This window comes from Piliocolobus tephrosceles, chromosome 1 (assembly GCF_002776525.5).
Source record: "Piliocolobus tephrosceles isolate RC106 chromosome 1, ASM277652v3, whole genome shotgun sequence".
Lineage (NCBI taxonomy): Eukaryota > Metazoa > Chordata > Mammalia > Primates > Cercopithecidae > Piliocolobus > Piliocolobus tephrosceles.
The window spans coordinates 30,911,024-30,932,064 of record NC_045434.1 but is presented as its reverse complement, the minus strand read 5'-3'; the positions used below and the strand labels follow the sequence as shown (position 1 = coordinate 30,932,064).

Below are 21,041 nucleotides of genomic sequence, written 5' to 3'. Positions count from 1 at the left end.
AGACATGGAAATGTGTCTATCAATGAATGAATGAATATATATACACATACATGCACATAATGGAATATGACTCAGCCATAAAAAAGAAGAAAATTCTATCATTTGCAGTAACATGGGTAAAGGTGGAAAGCATTATGCTAAGTAAAAAAAAAAGCTAGACTAGGAAGACAAATACTGTATGATCTCATTTTTAACTAGTCTAAAAAAGTTAAACTCATAGAAAGAGAGTAGAATGGTGGTTGCCAGGAGAAGGGGTTTGGGGGAAAAAGTGAGATGCTGATCAAAGGGTAAAAACTTTCAGTTATAAGATGAATATGGTCCATGGTGACTATAGTTAACAATATTGTATTGTGTACTTGAAATTTGCTAACACAGTAGTAGATCTTAAGTGTTCTCCACACACACACAAAAAAGTAACTTACGTGAGGTGACAGATGTGTTAACTAGATTTTGGTAATCATTTCACTATATATATGTATCAAATAATTGCATTGTACACCTTAAGTCTATTCCATTTTGTCAATTATACCCTGAGATGAAAAATTCATGAACTAGGTAGAGATAAATTAAAGTATGTGTAAAACCTTTATACTAAAAGTGACATAACTGCTGAGATAAATTAAAGAAGAGCTAAATAAAAGAAGTGATATTCCATGAGATAGGCCATGTTTATTGAAGACTCACTCTTTTTAAGACAGCAACTCTTAGAGGACAGGTGCAGTTGCTCACTCCTGTAATCCCAACACTTTGGGAGACCAAGGAGAGAGGAACACTTGAAGTCAGGAATTCGAGACCAGCTTGGCCAACATGGCAAAACCCTGTCTCTACTAAAAACACAAAAATTAGCCAGGCATGGTGGTGGGTATCTGTAAGTCCAGCTACTTGGGAGGCTGAGGCAGAAGAATCACTGGAACCTGGGAGGCTGAGGTTGCAGTTAGCTGGGATGGTGCCCTGCACTCCAGCCTGGGCGACAGGTTGAGACTTCATGTCAAAAAAAAAAAAAAGCAACTCTTCCCAAAATCATATACATATTCCAAGCATTCTCAGTCAAAATCTGGGAATGCATTTTTCTTTTTTTTATTATTATTTTTTAGAGATGGGGTGTCACTCTGTGGCCCAGGCTGGAGTGCAAGTGGCATGATCACGGCTGACTGAAGCCTCAAACTCCTGGGCTCAAGCAATCCTCCCACCTCAGCCTCCTGAGTAGCTGGGACTACAGGTGTGCACCACCACACTTGGATAATTTTATTTTACTTTTTTTTACAAAGTGAGTCTTGCTATGTTGCCGACGCTGGTCTCAAACTCCTAGCCTCAAGTGATCCTCCTGCCTCAACTGCCCAAAGTCCTGGGATTACCAGTGAGAGCCACTGCATCCAGCCTGGGCATGCATTTTTCTACAAACTGACAAACTCATCCTAAAATTCAGATGGAAATGCAAAGAACCTGCAACAAATAAAACAACTTTAACAATGAGAAAGTTTGGGAAGCTTACAACACAGACTTTATTACATAATATAAAGTTGTAATGATCAAGACTGTGTGGTACTCACAGAGAAATCAATGGAAGAGAAATAGTGTCCCAGAAACAGACTTATACATCTACAGTCAATTAATTTTAGACAAACTAATTCTATAGATAAAAGAGTCTTTCCAACAAATGATGCTGGAACAACTGTATACCCATATGAGAGAGGTGTGGGAAGATGACCTCAAGCCTTCATGCCATACATAAAAATTAACAGAAAATGGATAATAGGCCTGAAACTATAAAGTCTCTACAGGAAAATATAAAGAACATCTTCACAACCTTGGGGTAGGTAAAAGTTCCTTACATAGGACACAAAAAAAGCAAAAATAACAAAATAAAATATTAATATGACTTTATCAAAATGTAAAATTTCAGTTCTTCAAAAGACATTAAGAAAATAAAAAGGCAAGCCACTGTCAGGAAGAAACTATTTGAAATATGCATATCTGACAAAAGAAAATATATTCAGAAAATGTAAAGAACTCCTGCAACTCAGTAAGACAAACAAAAAGTGGACAAAAATTTTAGATAGACATTTTATAAAGAAGAAATATGAATGATTAATAAGCACAAGAAAAAAATGCTCAAAATCATTGCTCAATGTGAAATACAAATTGACATTGCAATGAGATACATCTACACACCCCTAAGAATAGCTACAATTTAAAAGACTGACAATACTAAACACAATTTAAAAGGCTGGCAAGGATTAAGAGAAATTGGGAAACACATATACTGCTGGAGGGAAAATAAAGTGGTCAAGCACTGTGGAAAACAGTTTGGCAGTTTCTACTTACCATACCACACAGCAATTCCAAAAGAAATGTTATCAGCCCAAAAGAAATGAAAATCTATGTACACAGAAAGACATAGGAGCTTTAACCACACTAACCAAAAACAGAAACAACTCAAATTTACAACAGATGATCTAATAAATTATGGCACATCCATACAAAGGGATAACATTCAGCAATAAAAAGATTAACAACTGACATACAACATGGATGGATTTCAAAAGCATTGTTACACAAAGAAAGCTTTTACATAAAAGAAGCGTATGATTCCAGTTACTGTATATCTAATCTACAATGACAGAAAGCACATCAGTGGTTGCCTGAGGCTGAGGGTGGGAAAGATTAGCTGCAAGGACACGATGGAACTTTTAAGAGTGAGGGATCTTAATTTTGGTGGTGGTTATTCATATGTATAAATTTGTCATCAAAATGTACTGTTAAATGGGTGCATTTTACTGTATGCTAACTACCTCAATAAAGTTGATTTAGAAAAGAACTCTGAATGTAGACTGCAAAGTTTCACATGCCCAGGGGCCTACTTGCCTTTCATCATCAACTATTGTGCTTCCCAGTCTTTCTGGTTGTCTGGGCATTTATACTTGGTGTTTCCCACTTACACCTAATTAATGTCTACTCCCATTAGACCTCGGGTCAAGGTGAGGGGTGAAGCCGGCTGGGTTTCTGGGTCCAGTGGGAACTTGGAGAACTTTTCTGTCTAGCTAAAGGAGTGTAAATGCACCAGTCAGCAATCTGTGTCTAGCTAAAGGTTTGTGAACGCACCAATCAGCACTCTGTAGAAACGCACCAATCAGTGCTCTGTCTAGCTAAAGGTTTGTAAACACACCAATCAACACTCTGTAAAAACATACCAATCAGTGCTCTGTATCTAGCTAAAGGCTTGTAAACGCACCAATCAGCACTCTGTAAAAACGGACCAATCAGCACTCTGTAAAATGGACCAATCAGCAGGATGTGGGCAGGGACAAATAAGAGAATAAAAGCTGGCCACTCGAGCCAGCAGAGGCAACCTGGGTCCCCTTGCACGCTGTGGGAGCTTTGTTCTTTCGCTCTTCGCAGTAAGTCTTGCTGCTGCTCACTCTTTAGGTCCACACTACCTTCATGAGCTGTAACACTCACTGTGAAGGTCTGCAGCTTCACTCCTGAAGCCAGCGAGACCACAAACCCACAAGGCGGTACAAACAACTCCAGACGCGCCACCTTTAAGAGCTGTAACACTCACTGCAAAGCTCTGCGGCTTCACTCCTGAAGTAAGCGATACCACGAACCCACCGGAAGGAAGAAACTCCGGACACATCTGAATATCTGAAGGAACAAACTCCGGACACACCATTTTTAAGAACTGTAACACTCACCACAAGGGTCCGCAGCTTCATTCTTGAAGTCAGCGAGACCAAGAACTCACCAGAAGGAACAAATTCCGGGCACAAAAGGACTTTCTCTAGTTTACTTTCCCAGCCTCTAGTTTCTGTCCTCTTGTTAAGTGCTCTCCTTGCTCCCAGTAAATGGACAATGAATGAAATGAAATGCCATTTGGCCCTGAGTGGACACTAAACAGGAACAAAGCAGACTTTCATACATCCCCACTGCCCACACATAAAGTCCTGCTATATTTAAGAGAAGAAAGCTGCCAAGAAAAAACAGTTGGGGAACAGGGCATCTCATCTACTTTGGTGTTGCCCCCAGGAGTCTGGTCTAATCCTGTCTGGGTACAGGACAAGTTCTGGTTTCATTCAATAAGTCCAACACTCTCAGAATGAAAGAAAAAGTTCTAGGTGTCTAAATCACTTAGAACTGAAATCAGTGTATTCTCTCTATTTCTTTAAAGTAGTAATGGCCTAGACCCAGATTTTCAAAGGTTACTTTGAATTGCATTAGGTAATCACCTAATTCATTATTTCTACTAATGTTGTATAGTGTAGACCAACATCTCCAGATTACCATCAACCACCCCAAACCAACCCACTCTCTGGAGTTGTAGAAAGAAGCTAGTATGGCCTTACAGCAGCATACTCTGGTTTAAGGTAAGGGGTTGTAGTCTCAGGTCTTGCAATAATGACTCACATGAATTTTAACAATTACTTTAACTTCTCTCTCTCTCTCTCTCTCTCTCTGGAGACAGTCAAAAGTACTAGAACTGGGAAAACCTAACTTTTTCTCAGATCTCTAGGAAGTATAATTTACATTATAATGTATAATGTATCATCATTAGAAGAATGACAACCCCAGCTCCTTTATTCACGATTATGCAACTATGAATAATTATTTTGCTCAAACTGAAGAATTATTGGATAGTCATAACAACTAAGCTATTTTTTTGCAAAAGGAAGGACAGAAGGATGGGGAGGAAGGAAGACAGAGAAAAAAAATCTCATAATAAAATATTAAAAGATGCTCAGGAGACTGAAGTTTGAATATTGCTCATATAACCTTCATTACAATATGCTATAAAAGCAGTTCACACAGTAATAAAAACTGAGTTAAATAACAGCCATAATAATTTTATGAAAGTTTTTTTTAAAACCACAAGAATTTCCAAGTACATAGTATATGAAGCCAAAATGATCCATGGCAAGTTTTTGTAATATGAAAATGGGTACGAGGCTTCTATATTTGTTCCCTGTGCTGATGCCTGCTTTTATCACACAGCAGTTCACATATTATAGTATATGAAGCAGCAAGCATTTTAAAACTTGGGAGAACAGAAGTTACTAACAAAAACAGCATATAAAAGATGTTCATTATTGTAACAGAGCATTTTTATCCTGATTTTTTAAAAACTCACACGATTAGTATTCAAGTTATTTTTCATTATTATCTGCTTCCTTTGCTATAATACAAAAATTACATATTTTATCTACTAACACTGCCTAATTTGAGGATATCATAGAAACCATAATTTTGTTCATTTAATATTAAAATAATTTTATAACCTCACTGATGAGTCAAACAAGATGTTCAGGTAATATTGTCTATCTAATATTACAGGTAGAAATAACTATAGAAATTAGGTATTTCTTGGAAACATTTTCATTAAAATTTTATAAGCATATGATATTTCTGTGCACTGCCTTTCTGGCATTAAGTAATTGCTTATAAAGGGTAGAAAAGTTGTTTTATATACAGAGTCAATATTTCTGTTAAGAAGGTTCATACATTACAGGTTTCTAGGGGAAAGTATATAATTAAAGTAGCTGGGTTTTTTAGCTAATATTACCTAGATGTGAATTTTTCAAACACTCTATTGGTTGACTTCAAATATCATTTGATTTATTTGAGGAATTGTATTGTTTTGCAACTTCAGGAATTATCTTGGCATTAAAAAAGTGTGGAAAGAAAAACGTATGTTACTATATGAAGAGAACAAAAAGGTCCTACCTGTTTCAATCTCATGAAGAAAGTCTCTGTGAAAGTCTTTCTGCTGAAATACCAAAATCGCTCATTTGCAGGGTACACACGGACTACTGTCTCCAGGAGAAAGCGAACAGGCTCCACCACCTCTGTGACTACCATATCCACTGCCACAGTCATGTATACTCGCTTATCTGTAGTAGAAAGTTTCTGGGTTTTATGCTAGCTCTATTATTCCTTGACTATTTTAAACAAAGTTTCCTCACTTATGAAAGAATTAATGTTCTTTACAATTGTAATACCTTCTATGTTTATTTTTAAATGTTCTATTAACATTTTGATTAAATAAGTATGCAAGTATTCCAAGCATGTTTCTTAGGAACTAATAATCCTAAGTGTCTATTAATAAATTACCTGACAGTTTTTCTTTTTTCATTCCCCAAATTAGGTCTTTAATATAAAAATAAATAGAATACAATAATAAAGCATATCTTTTACTCTAAAACTATCTGATTTCCCAGAGAACCTCTAGAAAATCACAGAGATTTGTCCCTTCATCTTATAAAAAAAGATAATAGAAATTACTAGGTTTGTTTAATGAGTTGCACTGGAAGGACTGTCAAATCAAGAGAGACACTCAGCCTTCTCTATGTTAAACTTGCATACATAAAATGTGACTAAAAGCTGGGCGCAATGGTTTACAACTGTAAAAAACTTTGGGAAGCCAAAGCAGGCAGATTACTTGAGTCCAGGAGTTCGAGACCAGCCTGGGCAACATGGCGAAACCCCATCTCTACTAAAAATACAAAAAATTAGCTGGGCATGTTTGTGCACGTCTGTAGTCCCAGCTACTCAGGAAGCTGACGTGGGAGAATCACCTGAGCTCAGGAGGATGAGGCTGTAGTGAGCCGTGATCGCACCACTGCACTCCAGTCTGGGCAACCAGAGTGAGACTCTTGTCTCAAAAAACACATGTCACTGATATAAATACTTCCATGCTGTATGCTTCAAGAAAAGTCTCCAGAGATTTTTCAGTACCCTCATTGTTGTAATACATATTAACCTTCAGGAAAATCATTAATCAAAGTTCCAAAGAAATAGTCCTGTGTAGTTTTCATATATATATATATATTTTTATATGTGTGTGTGTATAAATATATATACACATATATCAGAGTCCTGACAAGTGCTTTTAGACAACAACGATATGTGTTATCAGCCAAAATTCTAGTTATGATTTGAAATGTTTACTAGGCCACAGCCTTCCTTTAATTTGAATCTAGAATCATCTAGGCCAGTGTCTGCAGGTTTTCTTCAGTTTCACTATGAGGGGTTGAAACATGAATTTCATTTTATTTTATTTTATTTACTCTGCTTGATATTCATTGAGGTTTTTGTTGTTTGTTTTGAGAGGAGTCTCACTCTGTTACCCAGGCTGGAGTACAATGGAGCCATCTTGGCTCACTGCAACCTCTGCCTCCAGGGCTCACGCAATTCTGCCTCAGCCTCTCAAGTAGCTGGGATTTACAGGCGCCTGCCACAAGGCCCAACTAATTTTCAAAAAATTTTTGGTACAGACGGGGTTTCACCATGTTGGCCAGGCTGGTCTCAAACTCCTGACCTCAGGTGATCCACCCCCTCAGCCTCCCAAAGTGCTGAAATTACAAGCGTGAGCCACCACGCCTGGCCTCATTGAGGTTTTTGAATCTATGGCCTGGTCATTCCATACTATTTTGTAATTTCCTCATTCCTTTATAATATTTTTTAAAATTTATTTTCGCTACAATTTTTAGTTTTCTGTTAAAGGAAAGTCCAAATAACCAAGGCTACCATTAGAGGAAACCCTCAACAGTGTTTTTAAATATTATATAACATTCAGATTCATCAGCTACTTCTCCATTAATATTAAATTCAATAACAATTTTATTACATTCTTACTAATTACAGTCTTACTAAATATACCTCCCAATTCAAGAGAAACTAAAATTTGTTAGACATTGTACTTGACCTGGAGGACCTTAGAGAAAAGAGTAAGAATAACACAAGACAGAATATAACACTCAACTGAATCTTACTGCAGTGCAAAGATCCAAGACTTTTCATCTCTCAGGGCCTAAACATCTTCCATAAATATCAAACTTTATTTGATCACAAATTTTCTGAGTAATGTGTAATTTCAAGGACATCATTTAGAAATTTTAAAAATCAGGGCAACATTTTTGTGTGGCATATGAGATAATTTTAAATTTAAAACGTATACTTTGGACCAGAATATTATTACAATATACTATTATATAGTTTATTTTAATAGAATAAATTATAAATTTTCTTTTATTTGTGGACCAAATGTATATTTTATTGCAAAATGAAACTAAACTAGGTGTTACATTAAAAACATAAAAACTATTTTTACAACTTGATATGCAAAATTCTTCTATTTTGTTCTTCAAAACTGTCAACTGGCTTATTTTTATCATTTTCATGGCTTCCTTCTGAACAGGTATAAGAAAGAAGGTTACAGGTATTTGCAAGCCTATCTCCAGAAATAACAAATTGTGGATCTAAAAATTATTTACTGCTAATAAATGAAAAGTTAAATTTTATATAATCTTTTTTTTCTTTTTAGCCCTCGTTTTTAGACAGCTTAATATGTGATCAAATGCATGTGATTTATATAAATAGTGAATACTCTCTTTAAGGAAATGAAAGAATAATTATCATTTTAATGCCCTTCATAAACATATTATATTTTCATATCAGTATTCACGAATGCTTCCTGTCATTAAGGAAAAGTCTACTGTGGGTATAAACTAAAAAATACAAAATTAATGATAAAACAAACTGATCCATTATATTGTAAATATGAATTAACGGTTTAATGACAGTAAAGCATTTAGGGTAGGAATGTAACTTACCAGGTAAAACTTTAAATTTAGTTTAAAAGTAGATGATGAAGGAGCAAAAAACATAGGCAATTAACAGCTATCTGGATGAAGTAGGAACGAAAAAACACAATGGAAAAATGAAAAATGTGACTAACATTTATACATTCTGTTCAATACTAGACATACATAATATGAAAATGTAAAAAACTAAGAAGAAGCTATTTGCTACAACTGAAATATTTCATATATATTCTAGCATCCCAAAGGCCAAAAGACTGGAGCCAATAATTAATAAATGGAAAACTATAAGTAAACTATAATGCAAAAATAGTTAAAATAATAATTTTAAAATATTCAAAATTCCAAAATATTTCCTTTTCATCATTTTCTTTAATATTTTTCTATCACTAATCTCCACAAATGAAACAACTCTATAGTGGTATATGAAAACCAAAGCCCAAATGCTTTCTCTATAATCAAATAAAATTAAAATTAATTTAGGCCAGGTGCAGTGGCTCACATCTATAATCCCAGTGCTTTGGGAGGCAAGAAGATCAGTTGAGGCCAAAGGTTCCAGACAAGCCTGGGCAACAAAGCATGACAAAAAAAAAATTTAAAAATTAGCCATGCTTGGCAGCACACACCTGTAGTTCTATTTAATAGCTACTAAGGAGGCTGAGGTGGGAGAATTGCTTGAGCATGAGAGTTTGAGGTTACAGTGAGCTATAATGCCCCTATACTCTACCCTGGGCAACAGAGTGAGATCCTGTCTCTTAAAATAATAACAATAATCATCATTCACATATCTTTTGGGAAGGATTTTTTTAAATAGTGGAGATTTCCCCCATAGAAGCATAAAGAATAAAAATGAACCTCAAATTCTCAATAGAAAGAATATGTCCACTTTAAGTGAGTTCCACATTTTTTTAAAAACATGACAAAACAACATTGATCATAATATAAAATGTAAAGCAAACAAAAGGGATCTTTTAAGAAAAGTCACCTTTTGGGGTTTCCTCATTAAGTGCCAGAAATATTGGTGCATTGGGGTTCCACATGCCAGTGATGACATAAGCTCTCCCATCATAGCTCTTTCCCATGGATTCCTATAAAAATTCAAACAGTAATTACTGATAAAAGATATCAAAAAAATCACTACTTTAAATTGTATCTTACTTTAAGCAATACAATGTATTAAAATTTGGATTTACAGTCAAGCAGGAGCTTTATATCCACTGTAAATTCTTTTCATCCTACAAAAGCATTTATTTAAATATCAAATTCTTCTACAGCTTTCTTCAAGCACGGTTTCTACTTAAAGACATGTACCCTGTACCCTTGGGTAAAAGGAGGCATACACTTACATGCTGAATCACAAAAACATAATATTGTTACAAAGTTATATTTAACTTGATCTTGATGCCAACTGTCCAAATTTCATATACCCATAGGATGTATATGGTTTCTATTAAAACAAAAATATAGAATTAGCTGAAGACAGTTAAACTGAACTAGTAGCTAATCACAGTAGGGAAAGTTATTTTTCTTCTAATATTCTAATTTTTAATGAATTCTTAAAATATTAGTTTTGTTTATAGCCATTAATACCTTTAAAATTAACACTTTTCTATTTTCTGTATGTCAGATATTTGTATACTTTCTTACAATCATAAATTAGTATTAGGAAACTAATTTTGGTTTGTAAGCAACATCCAAGTGTATTAACTCTCTCCCTCTACTGTTACACTTACTCCCTCTTTCTTCCCTTCTCTCCTTCCTCTTCTCCTCCATTCTTTAAGACTTTACTAAGCCAGCTCTTGACTCTCACTAAAAAAGCCAGCAACTCCTATAAGCAAGACTACTTATAGCTTGTGGCTATGTGTGTGGAGAGAGGAGGGGTAGAGGTTGTTCCATGAAAGAACAAGACACAGCATACAAGTATTTCCAAATGCAAATGAACAGTATCTACAATACTTCAATTTTTGTAGCAATTTCCTCACATTAATAGAGACTGTTAAAAGGGTCAGACTAAAACAAAGAGAAAAACTTTCCTTTTTTCATTATTACCCATTCACAGATGTTTCTCTGAACCCCCTATAAAATTGTGTCAGTCATGTGGTAATTACTATGTATATTTTTCTAGTGTATTAGTAATACTTCACTAATCAGATTGTGTAGCTTGAGTGCAGGGACCATGCATTCCAAAGATGAAATACACTCAAGGTCATTTGTAAATGAAACCCACTCACCAACACACTCATATGTTTACAGTCTCTTTCTCCACCTCTACACACACACACACACACACACACACACACACAGGCATGCACACAGGCCCCCTATCCTCCATCTCTACTCCCTAATTAAGGCTCTGTTTGGAACAGGACACACACACACACACACACACACACACACAGAGGCATGTACCCAGGCCTCTATCCTCCATCTCTACTCCCTAATTAAGGTTCCGTTTGGAACAGAAACGGGTTTCTGACCCAAAAAGAATTCAATCCATTTCAAGATCAGAACTTGTGCTGTGCTTGAGTGCTCAAAATCTCTCAATCAACAAATACCAAAGAAAGTGGGCAGTCACCAGTGGAAGCTAAAAGGTTTTCATGAGGAGTCAGGCTATGATAGGCCACATATAAGACAAAGTTATAACAATTATGAAGTAGGGAAAAAATATATAAAGTACAATGTATTAAAAAACTGTTAAGTGGTAAGAGAAATGGAAAAAACAAACATAAAAAAAAAACCCTTAAAAATTATAAATTATACAGACAAAAAACAAAAGCAGATACTGGGAGGCAGTAAGTGGGAGAGGGAGCAAGTGGAAGAGAAAATAGCAGAAATCACAGTACATGTAAAACTGTTTCATGAAACTTTTACTTTTGCTTTTTTGCACATACAACACACATTATGAGTATGCTAGATTACAACATAACATGTATTTTTAACTGTGGGTACAGCTACTGGTCTAGTGTTAATATATGGTTAATTGTAAAGATCCACAAACTTTCTGAGGAATCTCTAGGACTTTAATTTAAAATTTTAAATTATGTTCCAGTTCCAAGAAACCTAGTTCTACTGAGTTTTCTGCTTTTCTTGGTACCTTACTGTTAGGTTTTTCCCAGGAATCCAGGACTATGAATCAAAAATTCTCATTTTTGGCTAGGTGCAGTGGCTCACACATGTAATTCCAGCACTTTGGGAGGCCGAGGCAGGCGGATCACCTGAGGTCAGGAGTTCGAGATCAGCCTGGCCAACATGGCGAAACCCTGTCTATACTAAAAATATAAAAATTAGCTGGATGTGGTGGCACGCACCTGTAATCCCAGCTACTAGGGAGGATCAGGCAGGAGAATCACTTGAACCCAGGAGACAGAGGTTGCAGTGAGCCGAGATTGCGCCACTGCACTCCAACCTGGGTGACAGAGCAAGACTATCTCAAAAAAATAAAAAATAACAAATAAAATTCTAATTTCCTTATTCCTACAAGTATCTTGACCAAAAATATTCTCATTATTGGAAGAAAATGGAGCCTCTACCACTTGTACTCTCCCAAAAAAACTGTGTGTGTACACACACACACACACACACACACAGAGTCACCTGTTGCTTAATGATAGGGATACATTCTGAGGTATGTGTCCTTAAGTGATTTCTTTGTGCAAACAGAATATACTGTACTTATAAAAACCTAGATGGTATAGGGGCTACACACCTAGCCTGTTGCTCCAAGGCTACAAACTTGTACAGCACGTTACTGTACCGAATACTATAGCAATTATAACAATACTATTTGTGTACCTAAACACTAAACACAGAAAAGGTACAGTAAAAATAATTATAATCTTACAGGACGACCTTCAAAGTATGGTACATCATTCACGGAAATTTTCTTACTCTGCATGTGACTGTTATATATAAGTAATCTGGCTATTTCACTGAAAAATATATCTTCATTTATACGTAGGACTTTCCTTTCATGAGGATCACATGATATTTGGAAGTGTCATAGAAGGAGTAAAAGTATTAATATCCCGTTCTGGAGGGCAGAATTAAGACTAATTAGGCAAAGTTACAAGAACTATGATTTCAGGTGATTATAAAAAAATAACTTGGTAATAACCAGAACTGTCCCTTAGACTTTAACATAAGGTAATGAGTTTCTTTCCGTTAGAAGTAATCTAGCTGAGGTTTAATGTCCACTATGAAGATTAACAACACTGGGTAATAACAAATCACAACTGCTAATCATTGCAGATACAAGCCTCTCATTTGCCCAACTATTTGTTGCAAGTAAGCCCCTTCTCTGTCTCAGAGCATGAATGCTCACAACTCTTTTGATTTAGATATGGATTCGAAGGTGGGGAGGACTGTTCTGAAAGTTAGAGAGACATAGTGAAGGGGCCTCAGAAGTTTATACCAGTTCTGTAATTCTGTAAGCTGAATTTAGGTTTTATGGACAAATCTCCGCAGTAATTCATCTTAGTCCTTTAAACTCTGAAAGACCATGATTAATTAGAACCTAGGATCTTAAAAGGTTTTAATACCTCAATCCTCCTAATCTACTTTCTCATGGAATTTTCAGGGCTCCAAAATGCTAATGACTTGCCTTAGGTAAAACCACTTTCATTACTGATATGTGGTTTAAAAAAAAAAAAAAGATGTAAGAGACATAGATCGGTATCTAATTTATGTTTTCATACTCAATTTAACTGGTTGTCCTTACCTGACCTATTCAGGCAGTGCTTCCTCTATATTTCTATGGCTCGTTGTACCACCAGATACTGAAAAGTTTGTTTCCCACAAGACCATGAACCCACAGATGTTAAGAGCTATATTTTACTCATATGCATAACCTCAGCACTTCGCACAACACTGAGCAAACAGGTACCCAAAAGCCTGAATAAACCATTCCTGTACTGCTATAAAATCAATATTGATATTACCATGAAATTACTCAAAAAAAGTTGACCTAATTAGTAACGTTTAACTGGTATTTGCAAAACACAGCTGAAAAGAAGAAAGCATATAGTGCTTATTATCACTAAATGTAAGAATCTCAGTTCACTAAGAAACTTTACACTTACTCTAAGATGATTATTTTCCTATAACATTTCTAAATCACAAATTAAATGTTTTCACTAATTGCAATATTAGAAGGTACTTCTATTTGAAAGTTCAAATAGCTTGCTACTTTTACACTAAATATCAACTGTTGAATATATATTAACCTTTAAGGACATTCCTTAAATAAATATTACTCCTAGAATAAATGTACTTTGCTAAAGACAGGTAATCAAGAAGAAATTCAGAAAGGGAAACACTTTAAAGAAAACAAAAGTATCCATCACAAACTCAAATTAATAGCAGGGCATTAAAATAAATGAAAGGCACCATATTCACTCTGGAGATGCTTGTTATAATCATGTACTTGTTACTACAGGTTCAAAGAAAAGACATCTTTCTAAGAAGCCAAAAAAATAAATGGACATTGTCATAACACAATCCTTTTATTTGCTTTCAACTTGCATATGACTGTTTTGGTGGAAACTGTCCTGAATTCCTCTTTCACAATTTTAAGACTGTGTTTCCAAATTTAATTATTACTATCACACAGCTGCAAGAAATAATTTTGACAATATGACAAAATTTGTAAACAGAAAATACTTGTAGAATATAAAATAACTATCATCTATACTTGGTTAAGGTGCTTAAGATTATCATTACCATATCCAGTAAATGCATGTCACTGTTCTTCACGTTTCGACCTGGGCTTAATAACATTCCAAAACATCTGAAAATATTGGGGAAAAAAAGGAGAAATAAGGTATCAAGAATATATAGAAGCCCAGTGAGCAAAAAGCCTTTTTACAATAACTATACAATCTGAGCTCTGTATTTATAATAAGCTTTAGTTTTTTTCTAAGAACACTAGAAATAAGTATTTATGAAGATACACAATAAAATCACACACAAATAAGTCATACAAATTTCCAGATCTTTATTTGCATGTAAAAGATTACCAATGATAAGAAACTGCCATAAAAGTGGCCATAAATCGTTCATTGAAAGAAAATATGGTACAGAGATACAAATTAGTTTCTAGGGAGATAAGAGATTTTATTTGCCAACATATAGGTCAAAACCCACTAACCCAGTTAAACCAAAAAGGAGGTTTTTAAAAATAAGAAGATGACACTATGCTCTCTTTGCATCAAACCAGATTTAAAAGAAAGCAAACTATTACCCTGACCCTCCACAGTCATGTTAACTAAGTAGCATGTTAATACTATATCCTCCATCTTAAAAAAAAGCTATACAAATTTTATTACTAAATGTGCTATTAGTGAAGATATTATATCCAACATATTATTAATACACTGTTAACTATTTAATATTGTTCTGTGCTTCTTGATGCCAGAGAAGCTTTAGGAATCCCATCAACACTACCACTTTATTTGTAAAGGATTTGCATAAGCTCAAAAATTCAGCTAAATTGAAGATTTTTATGTTTGTTAGGCTACTATTAACTCCACTTTACATGTAAGCAAAGTGAAGTCCAGAGAAGTTAAGCAATTTACTCAAATTCATATTGCTATATTATAGGTCCCGTAATGTGAGAAGCAATGTAATCTGTCCACAGGGTCCCTCTGCCAACAACGCATACCCACACACAAGAATGTTTTTATTGTAGCTTCCCAGAATTTCAAGATATGCTGTGTAATAATTTATAGAAAGGGTAAAAAATATAACTACATTAAACATAAGATTTTTTCAATTTCAAAGTAGTGGCAGCTAACCACTCAACCGTGATTCTGATCCTTGTTGTTTTTCAAAGGTTTACTCTCCTAGTATCATGGCTAATGCTTACGTGAGCAAGATCATTGGTCCTGTCCAAATGTAAGCTTAGTAAGGAGTAAATATATACTTCCTGTAAGTGCTTGAGGATGACTTGCTCAAGGCTTCCTTCTGGCCCCCAAAAATGATCAGGTACATAGCAAAGCTAAAGTTGGTAAGCTCTGAGGATAACTTTTCAAATACAGTGAACAAAAAAAATATTATCTACAAGAGAAATAATTATACTCTAGTACTCATAATTTCAACTATATACTGCTAAGATCTCTCTCCTATGAATTCTTGTAATAAACACTGTCTACACAAATTAAATGATAATTAATCATGCAATTCACTGTACTATTTCTTATACTACTGCCCTAAATTCTTGCTAAGGAAGAATAAAAGATTTAATTCTTTTTTAGAAATAAAATTTGGTCTCTCTAAAAAGTCAGGTCAATGAGAACAGATTTATCTCACACATCCTTACATACTCTGCTTCAGCTTGCATCTCTAATTTTTTTGTTTTAAGAACAATGTTCTATATTATAGGGTTTAAATTACAAACCCATTATATAGTCACCATAATAAGTTAACAATTACCAAAGTATGTAAAAAAAATAAATAAATAAGTTCTCCCTTCTCTCAGCCTCCTTAGGAAACAATGCTGACAGTTTGGAATGTATACTCTCTCTTTCTTTCTGTTCTTTGTGAAAATTTAAAGGATTTTTTGTTTTTTAAGGCAGAAAAATATTTTTTTTAATTTTTATTTTTATAGGCATACAGATTACAAGTGCAGATTTCTTACATGTATACATTATGTATTGTTAAAGTCTGTCTGGGCTTTTAGAGTACCCATCACCCAAAGACTGAACATTGTAACCAAGAGGTAATCTTTCAAACTTCACCCCCCCCCCACCTTTTGTAATCTCTAATGGCTATAATAAAAGTTAAAGTTTAATGCCATTTTTTTCTCAAGCACTTCCAGGTGAATGATAAAACAGATGAAATCTCACATTTTCTTAGCATAATATTTCTATATTACACTGTACTGCAAAAGGAGCCTTAGAGGTTTGGTTTTTTCTTAAGTAGCAATACTCTTCACCTTATTTTAATAATCTTAATGCACTAATGTTTTCCCGGCTTGTATTAAAAAAAAAAAAAAAAAAGGCCTGCCACCAACCAGCATGACCTTAGAGAAAGCACCTAACCCCCTGGGACTCAGCTCCCTCTTCTAGCAAACAGGAAAGGTATAATACATGAACTTTAAGCACTTAAATTACATAATTATTTTCTGTCAAGCTGTATTAGTCATTTTCAAAATTACACTTCTTTAAAGCACATCAGGATTCCTATGGAGGCCAGCAAGATCTATTAGGAATAATGTGTCAGAAATTAGATAGATATTATTAGTAACACTAACACCTAATGGGAGTATTAAGTGTTTCACTGGGGAGTTCAAAGCATTCAACTGTCTCTTATTAACTCATAAGGTAAAAAGCAAACTGCTATCCCATCTATTTTCTAAAGGAGTTTACAGTATAGTCGGGGGAAAGTAAGTAAACAGGCAATTAGAATCTGATATTGTTAGTTCTAAAATACCTGTAAGTACACAATATTAACAAAGTATAGAAGAGACATCCAACATAATTTATAATATACTGAATAGGTAGCTGATTTCACTCAAAAATTGAAATCAACCTCCTGAGAATGAGCTGATGATGATGCTATTATATCAATTATTATCATAATAGTGGATATTATTTATTGAATGTCTTAACTTTAAGCCAGGCTCTAATATACTGTTGCATTTAAATTTCAAAGCAACCTTCATATAACAAATGATAAAACTGATTTTCAAAAAGAATGGCTTTGCCCAAAGCCACATAGCTACTAAGTTACAGGACTGTGCTTCATGCCCATGTCTATCACTACAAAACTATATGGTCTTTTACATTACAGCCTGCCAAGGGCTATCAGTAAAAGACTGTAAACTCCTTGAGTGACCGTGGGCAAATCACAAACCTCAAACTCTCACTTTCCACATTTCTGAAGTACAAATACTTGCTTTCATGTTCATTACGTCAATGTAAACTTGACATGAAAAAACTCATGGTAAAAGTGCACTGTAAGCTATAAAGTAGTTGATAATTATAAATCATTATTATAATTACCATTATCATCAAGAAGAGAAAGCTCTGCCTTTCATAGTAGTACTTAGTGTTTACTCAAAATAGAACTTTAAGCAGCTTTTAACACCAAGTTAACCACCAGAACAAATACCAAAAACTCCTTATCACTAATACACTTTAGACTTAATTGCAGGAAACAGTGAGAAAAACAGATGTATTAATGTCCTGCAATATGAAACTAATTTTTTAAAAACTTTTACCTTTAGTTTATCAAATCATTAGGAATTATATATATCTCCATGAAGATAAAAATGGAAGGTAGGGAAGGAGAGAGAGAGGACAAGAACACTGTCTCTTGCTGTACCAAACTTTTATTATTAAAAATGAAAAAGTGACAGTGCCTGCACGTTGTGCACATGTACCCTAGAACTTAAAGTATAATTAAAAAAACAAATATTAAAACTTAGATCATTACCCACCTAGTATAAATACACTTGTATAAATCAAGGAGCAAAAATTGTATCTCACAAGAACTGAGAAACACTATTCTAGGAAGCATTGTTGTGAAGTAAGCAAGCAATAAACAGTTACTGTCCAAAAAAAAAAAAAAAGAAAATTAAGGGGAAAACAGAACTGTAAATAAGAAAATATATAATGCAATCACAGTTTTTCAAAACTTTATGCAAAACACTAAAACTAAATAATTTCATAAAAGTTGGAATCTCAGTCAGTCTCCCCAAAGGGGCTAAAGCAGAAAGATAATTGGGCAAATCTTCTATTGTGTCAATGAGACTGTTATTTCCCTTACTAAAAAGACTGAAGTAGAGAAAGATACACATGCTATGTACGGTGGTGTGGAACCATAAAAATAAACATATAAGCTAAAACTGTATATAAAATGATCATATTTTCAAAGGGAAAAATTATGATTCTCCAGTAACCTTTAAAAATTTTTGTCTAAACTTCAAAAACTCTCTTATTTCCACTTATAAATGTACAGGACAATTGTTAAAAAGTAAAACTATTATCTATTTAGCACTTCGTTTGAAGCACAAAAATTAAAGTATTTTAATTATTTGAAAAAAAAACTTATCAAGAATATATTGAAGAGTGCTTGCTGCCTTCTCATACAATTTACAATATGAAGTATCTTTTCTATCTTGGCAAGTTGTCATATTCCTTTCTAAGTTTGGATTAGCTTTCAAACTTTATTCTTTGCATGTTCAATGTTGTGAAATAACTCCAAGAGTTCCTTTAATGTGAAAAATTCACCAGAGTCATTTCCCCTGGAACATTCATCCTTTTCATCACAACCACTTTCCTTATTTACGTTGATAAGTTCATCTTCACAAAGCTCCTCTGGCTGCATATCTAGAGTCCACTGAATAGCAACAGTGTCAACACTCCCACAGTCAGCTATTTCTTCTACATCTCCATACATGTCCTATTCAGATTCTGCAAATGTACTTCTATAGCGAAGTAAAAGTTTTGCTATACTACAGACATAATATTCATTGTTGCTCCCTGAAATGATGCCTTCAACTGCATGCCTTATGTCATATTTCTCTCCCAAAATTGAGATAAAGAAATTGCATAATTTCCAGTCTCTTTATAATGACTATTTCCTTTTGATGTAGAATCTAACTTCAATATTTTGACTGACATGCTAGCAAAACTGATTGGAATTTTTGTTTATTACAGTCTTCAATCCAAAGCAGAAGTATATGCTCCAGTTAAACCATAAGCAACTTTCTGTTTCTAGTGAAACTTAAACTAAAGGATGTTGGAGTGATTTTATCATTTTTTAAAATTCATCATACTTTTTCAATATGGTTCATATCACAGCTTTAAACAGGCCTAGGTGTCAACCTGTCTTCATTTTGTTGTTGTCATTTTCAAATCTTCTATGACTGTGCATCTTCTAAAATTACATGCAATTTCACTTTCAGCATTATGACTTTTCATTTCTTTGTAGCACTGTTATCTTTGTTGGCCAATTTCCTCTTTGGATTATCCATTTTTGTAAAATGTCAAATGGATTTATTACCAGAGACAAAGAGGCAACACAACCACATACTTTGCTATCTGTAAGTAAAGTGAATAACAGATACACAGTGACCAACCACCAACAGACTTTGGAAGAAGTGACATGATTGGTCACTAATCATGTATGTGTATCGTGACTTGTTGATGGAACAGATATGCAATCACTCTGTTAATATAATACTACGTAACAGAAATTTGAACCATGTGCTTGGGACACTAGTGTTATAACTGAACCACGGTAAGAGAAAATAATGTATACCATAACTACAAAGCAAGGACTGCCTGTACATACACACAGGTTCTAAAGAACTCTAGCCAAGATTTTGCCTTCTGATGGTGGCAGTCTACTCTGATTTTGCAGGTTACTTACTCCTGATTATCACTCACAAAAGACCAATAGTCTTAAAATTTTAACTGTGGTTGTTGTAATAAGACCACTAATAGTAATAATAGCATGCATTTATTAAGCATTATTGTGAACACTTACTAGCTGATCTTCTCCCCACAATCTTAAGAGGTAAGTTTTATTCGCAATTTACAAATTGGAAACTGAAGCACAGAGAAGTTAAATAACTTGACCAAGATCACTGTAAAACCAAGATTCAAACCCAGATGAGGATACTCCACAGCTATTTATCCTAAAAATTTCACTCTAGTAACTTCAGTGATATCAGTAATAGGAAGAAGTCTCTCCAGTAGGATTTATACTTATCAGCAAGAGAGATTTAAAAATTGGTTACTCTTTTCATTCATCAGGTAGGAAATAGTTTTATCTATCTATGTATCTATGTATCTAACTAACTAACTAACTATCTTAGATTTTCTAGAACACTAGGAAAAACCACCAGGAAAAAAAAATAACCTAAAATAGATCTTAGGACTGCCATAGAGCTGCTACCAGTATAGAGAATTTAACATACAGACAGGTTATAAAAGAAAAATATTTTAGGTCAATTTTTAAAAATTTTCAATCAATAAATTTCAAAAAAAAATACCAGTACAGAGAAAATAACATACAGAAAGAAGAGTATTTTTAGGTCAATGTTTTTAAAACTTTTCATTGAATACATTTCAAAAACAAAAAAAAACCCTCCTTAGCAATAATGTTCCCATTAATTCTCACATTAATAAAGGGTCAAAATTTAAAATGCAGAATAACTCAAATATGAGTGTTTTCTTTCTTCATTTTTTTTTTCTTTTTTTTTTTTGAAACAGGCTCCGGCTCTGTCACCCAGGCTGGAGTGCAGTGGCACAAGCTCAGCTCACTGTAACCTCCACCTCCTGGTTCAAGCCATCCTCCCACCAAATATGAGTACTTTTACTAACTCCCTTCAAACACAAAATGAGAACTTAGCTACAGTCAGATTTTAAAATATATTAAAAATGATTATAACAAGAAAACCAATAAATTTCAAAGTCTGACATGGTTTAATCCCGGCTTAAA

General features: G+C 34.3%; 1 protein-coding gene across 5 annotated transcripts in view; it reads right to left on the bottom strand.

The window, feature by feature from the left end:
• The window catches only part of RABGAP1L (RAB GTPase activating protein 1 like), an 819,337-nt gene that overhangs the window by 690,904 nt on the left and 107,392 nt on the right, over positions 1-21,041 (bottom strand). For all 5 annotated transcript variants that reach the window (XM_023207199.1, XM_023207198.2, XM_031935573.1 and 2 more), the window contains 3 exons: positions 14,313-14,379; positions 9,580-9,682; positions 5,719-5,885 (listed from right to left, as the gene is read on the bottom strand). In XM_023207199.1, coding sequence (XP_023062967.1) covers positions 5,719-5,885; positions 9,580-9,682; positions 14,313-14,379 — 337 coding nt within the window. The remainder of the gene's footprint in view (positions 1-5,718; positions 5,886-9,579; positions 9,683-14,312; positions 14,380-21,041) is intronic.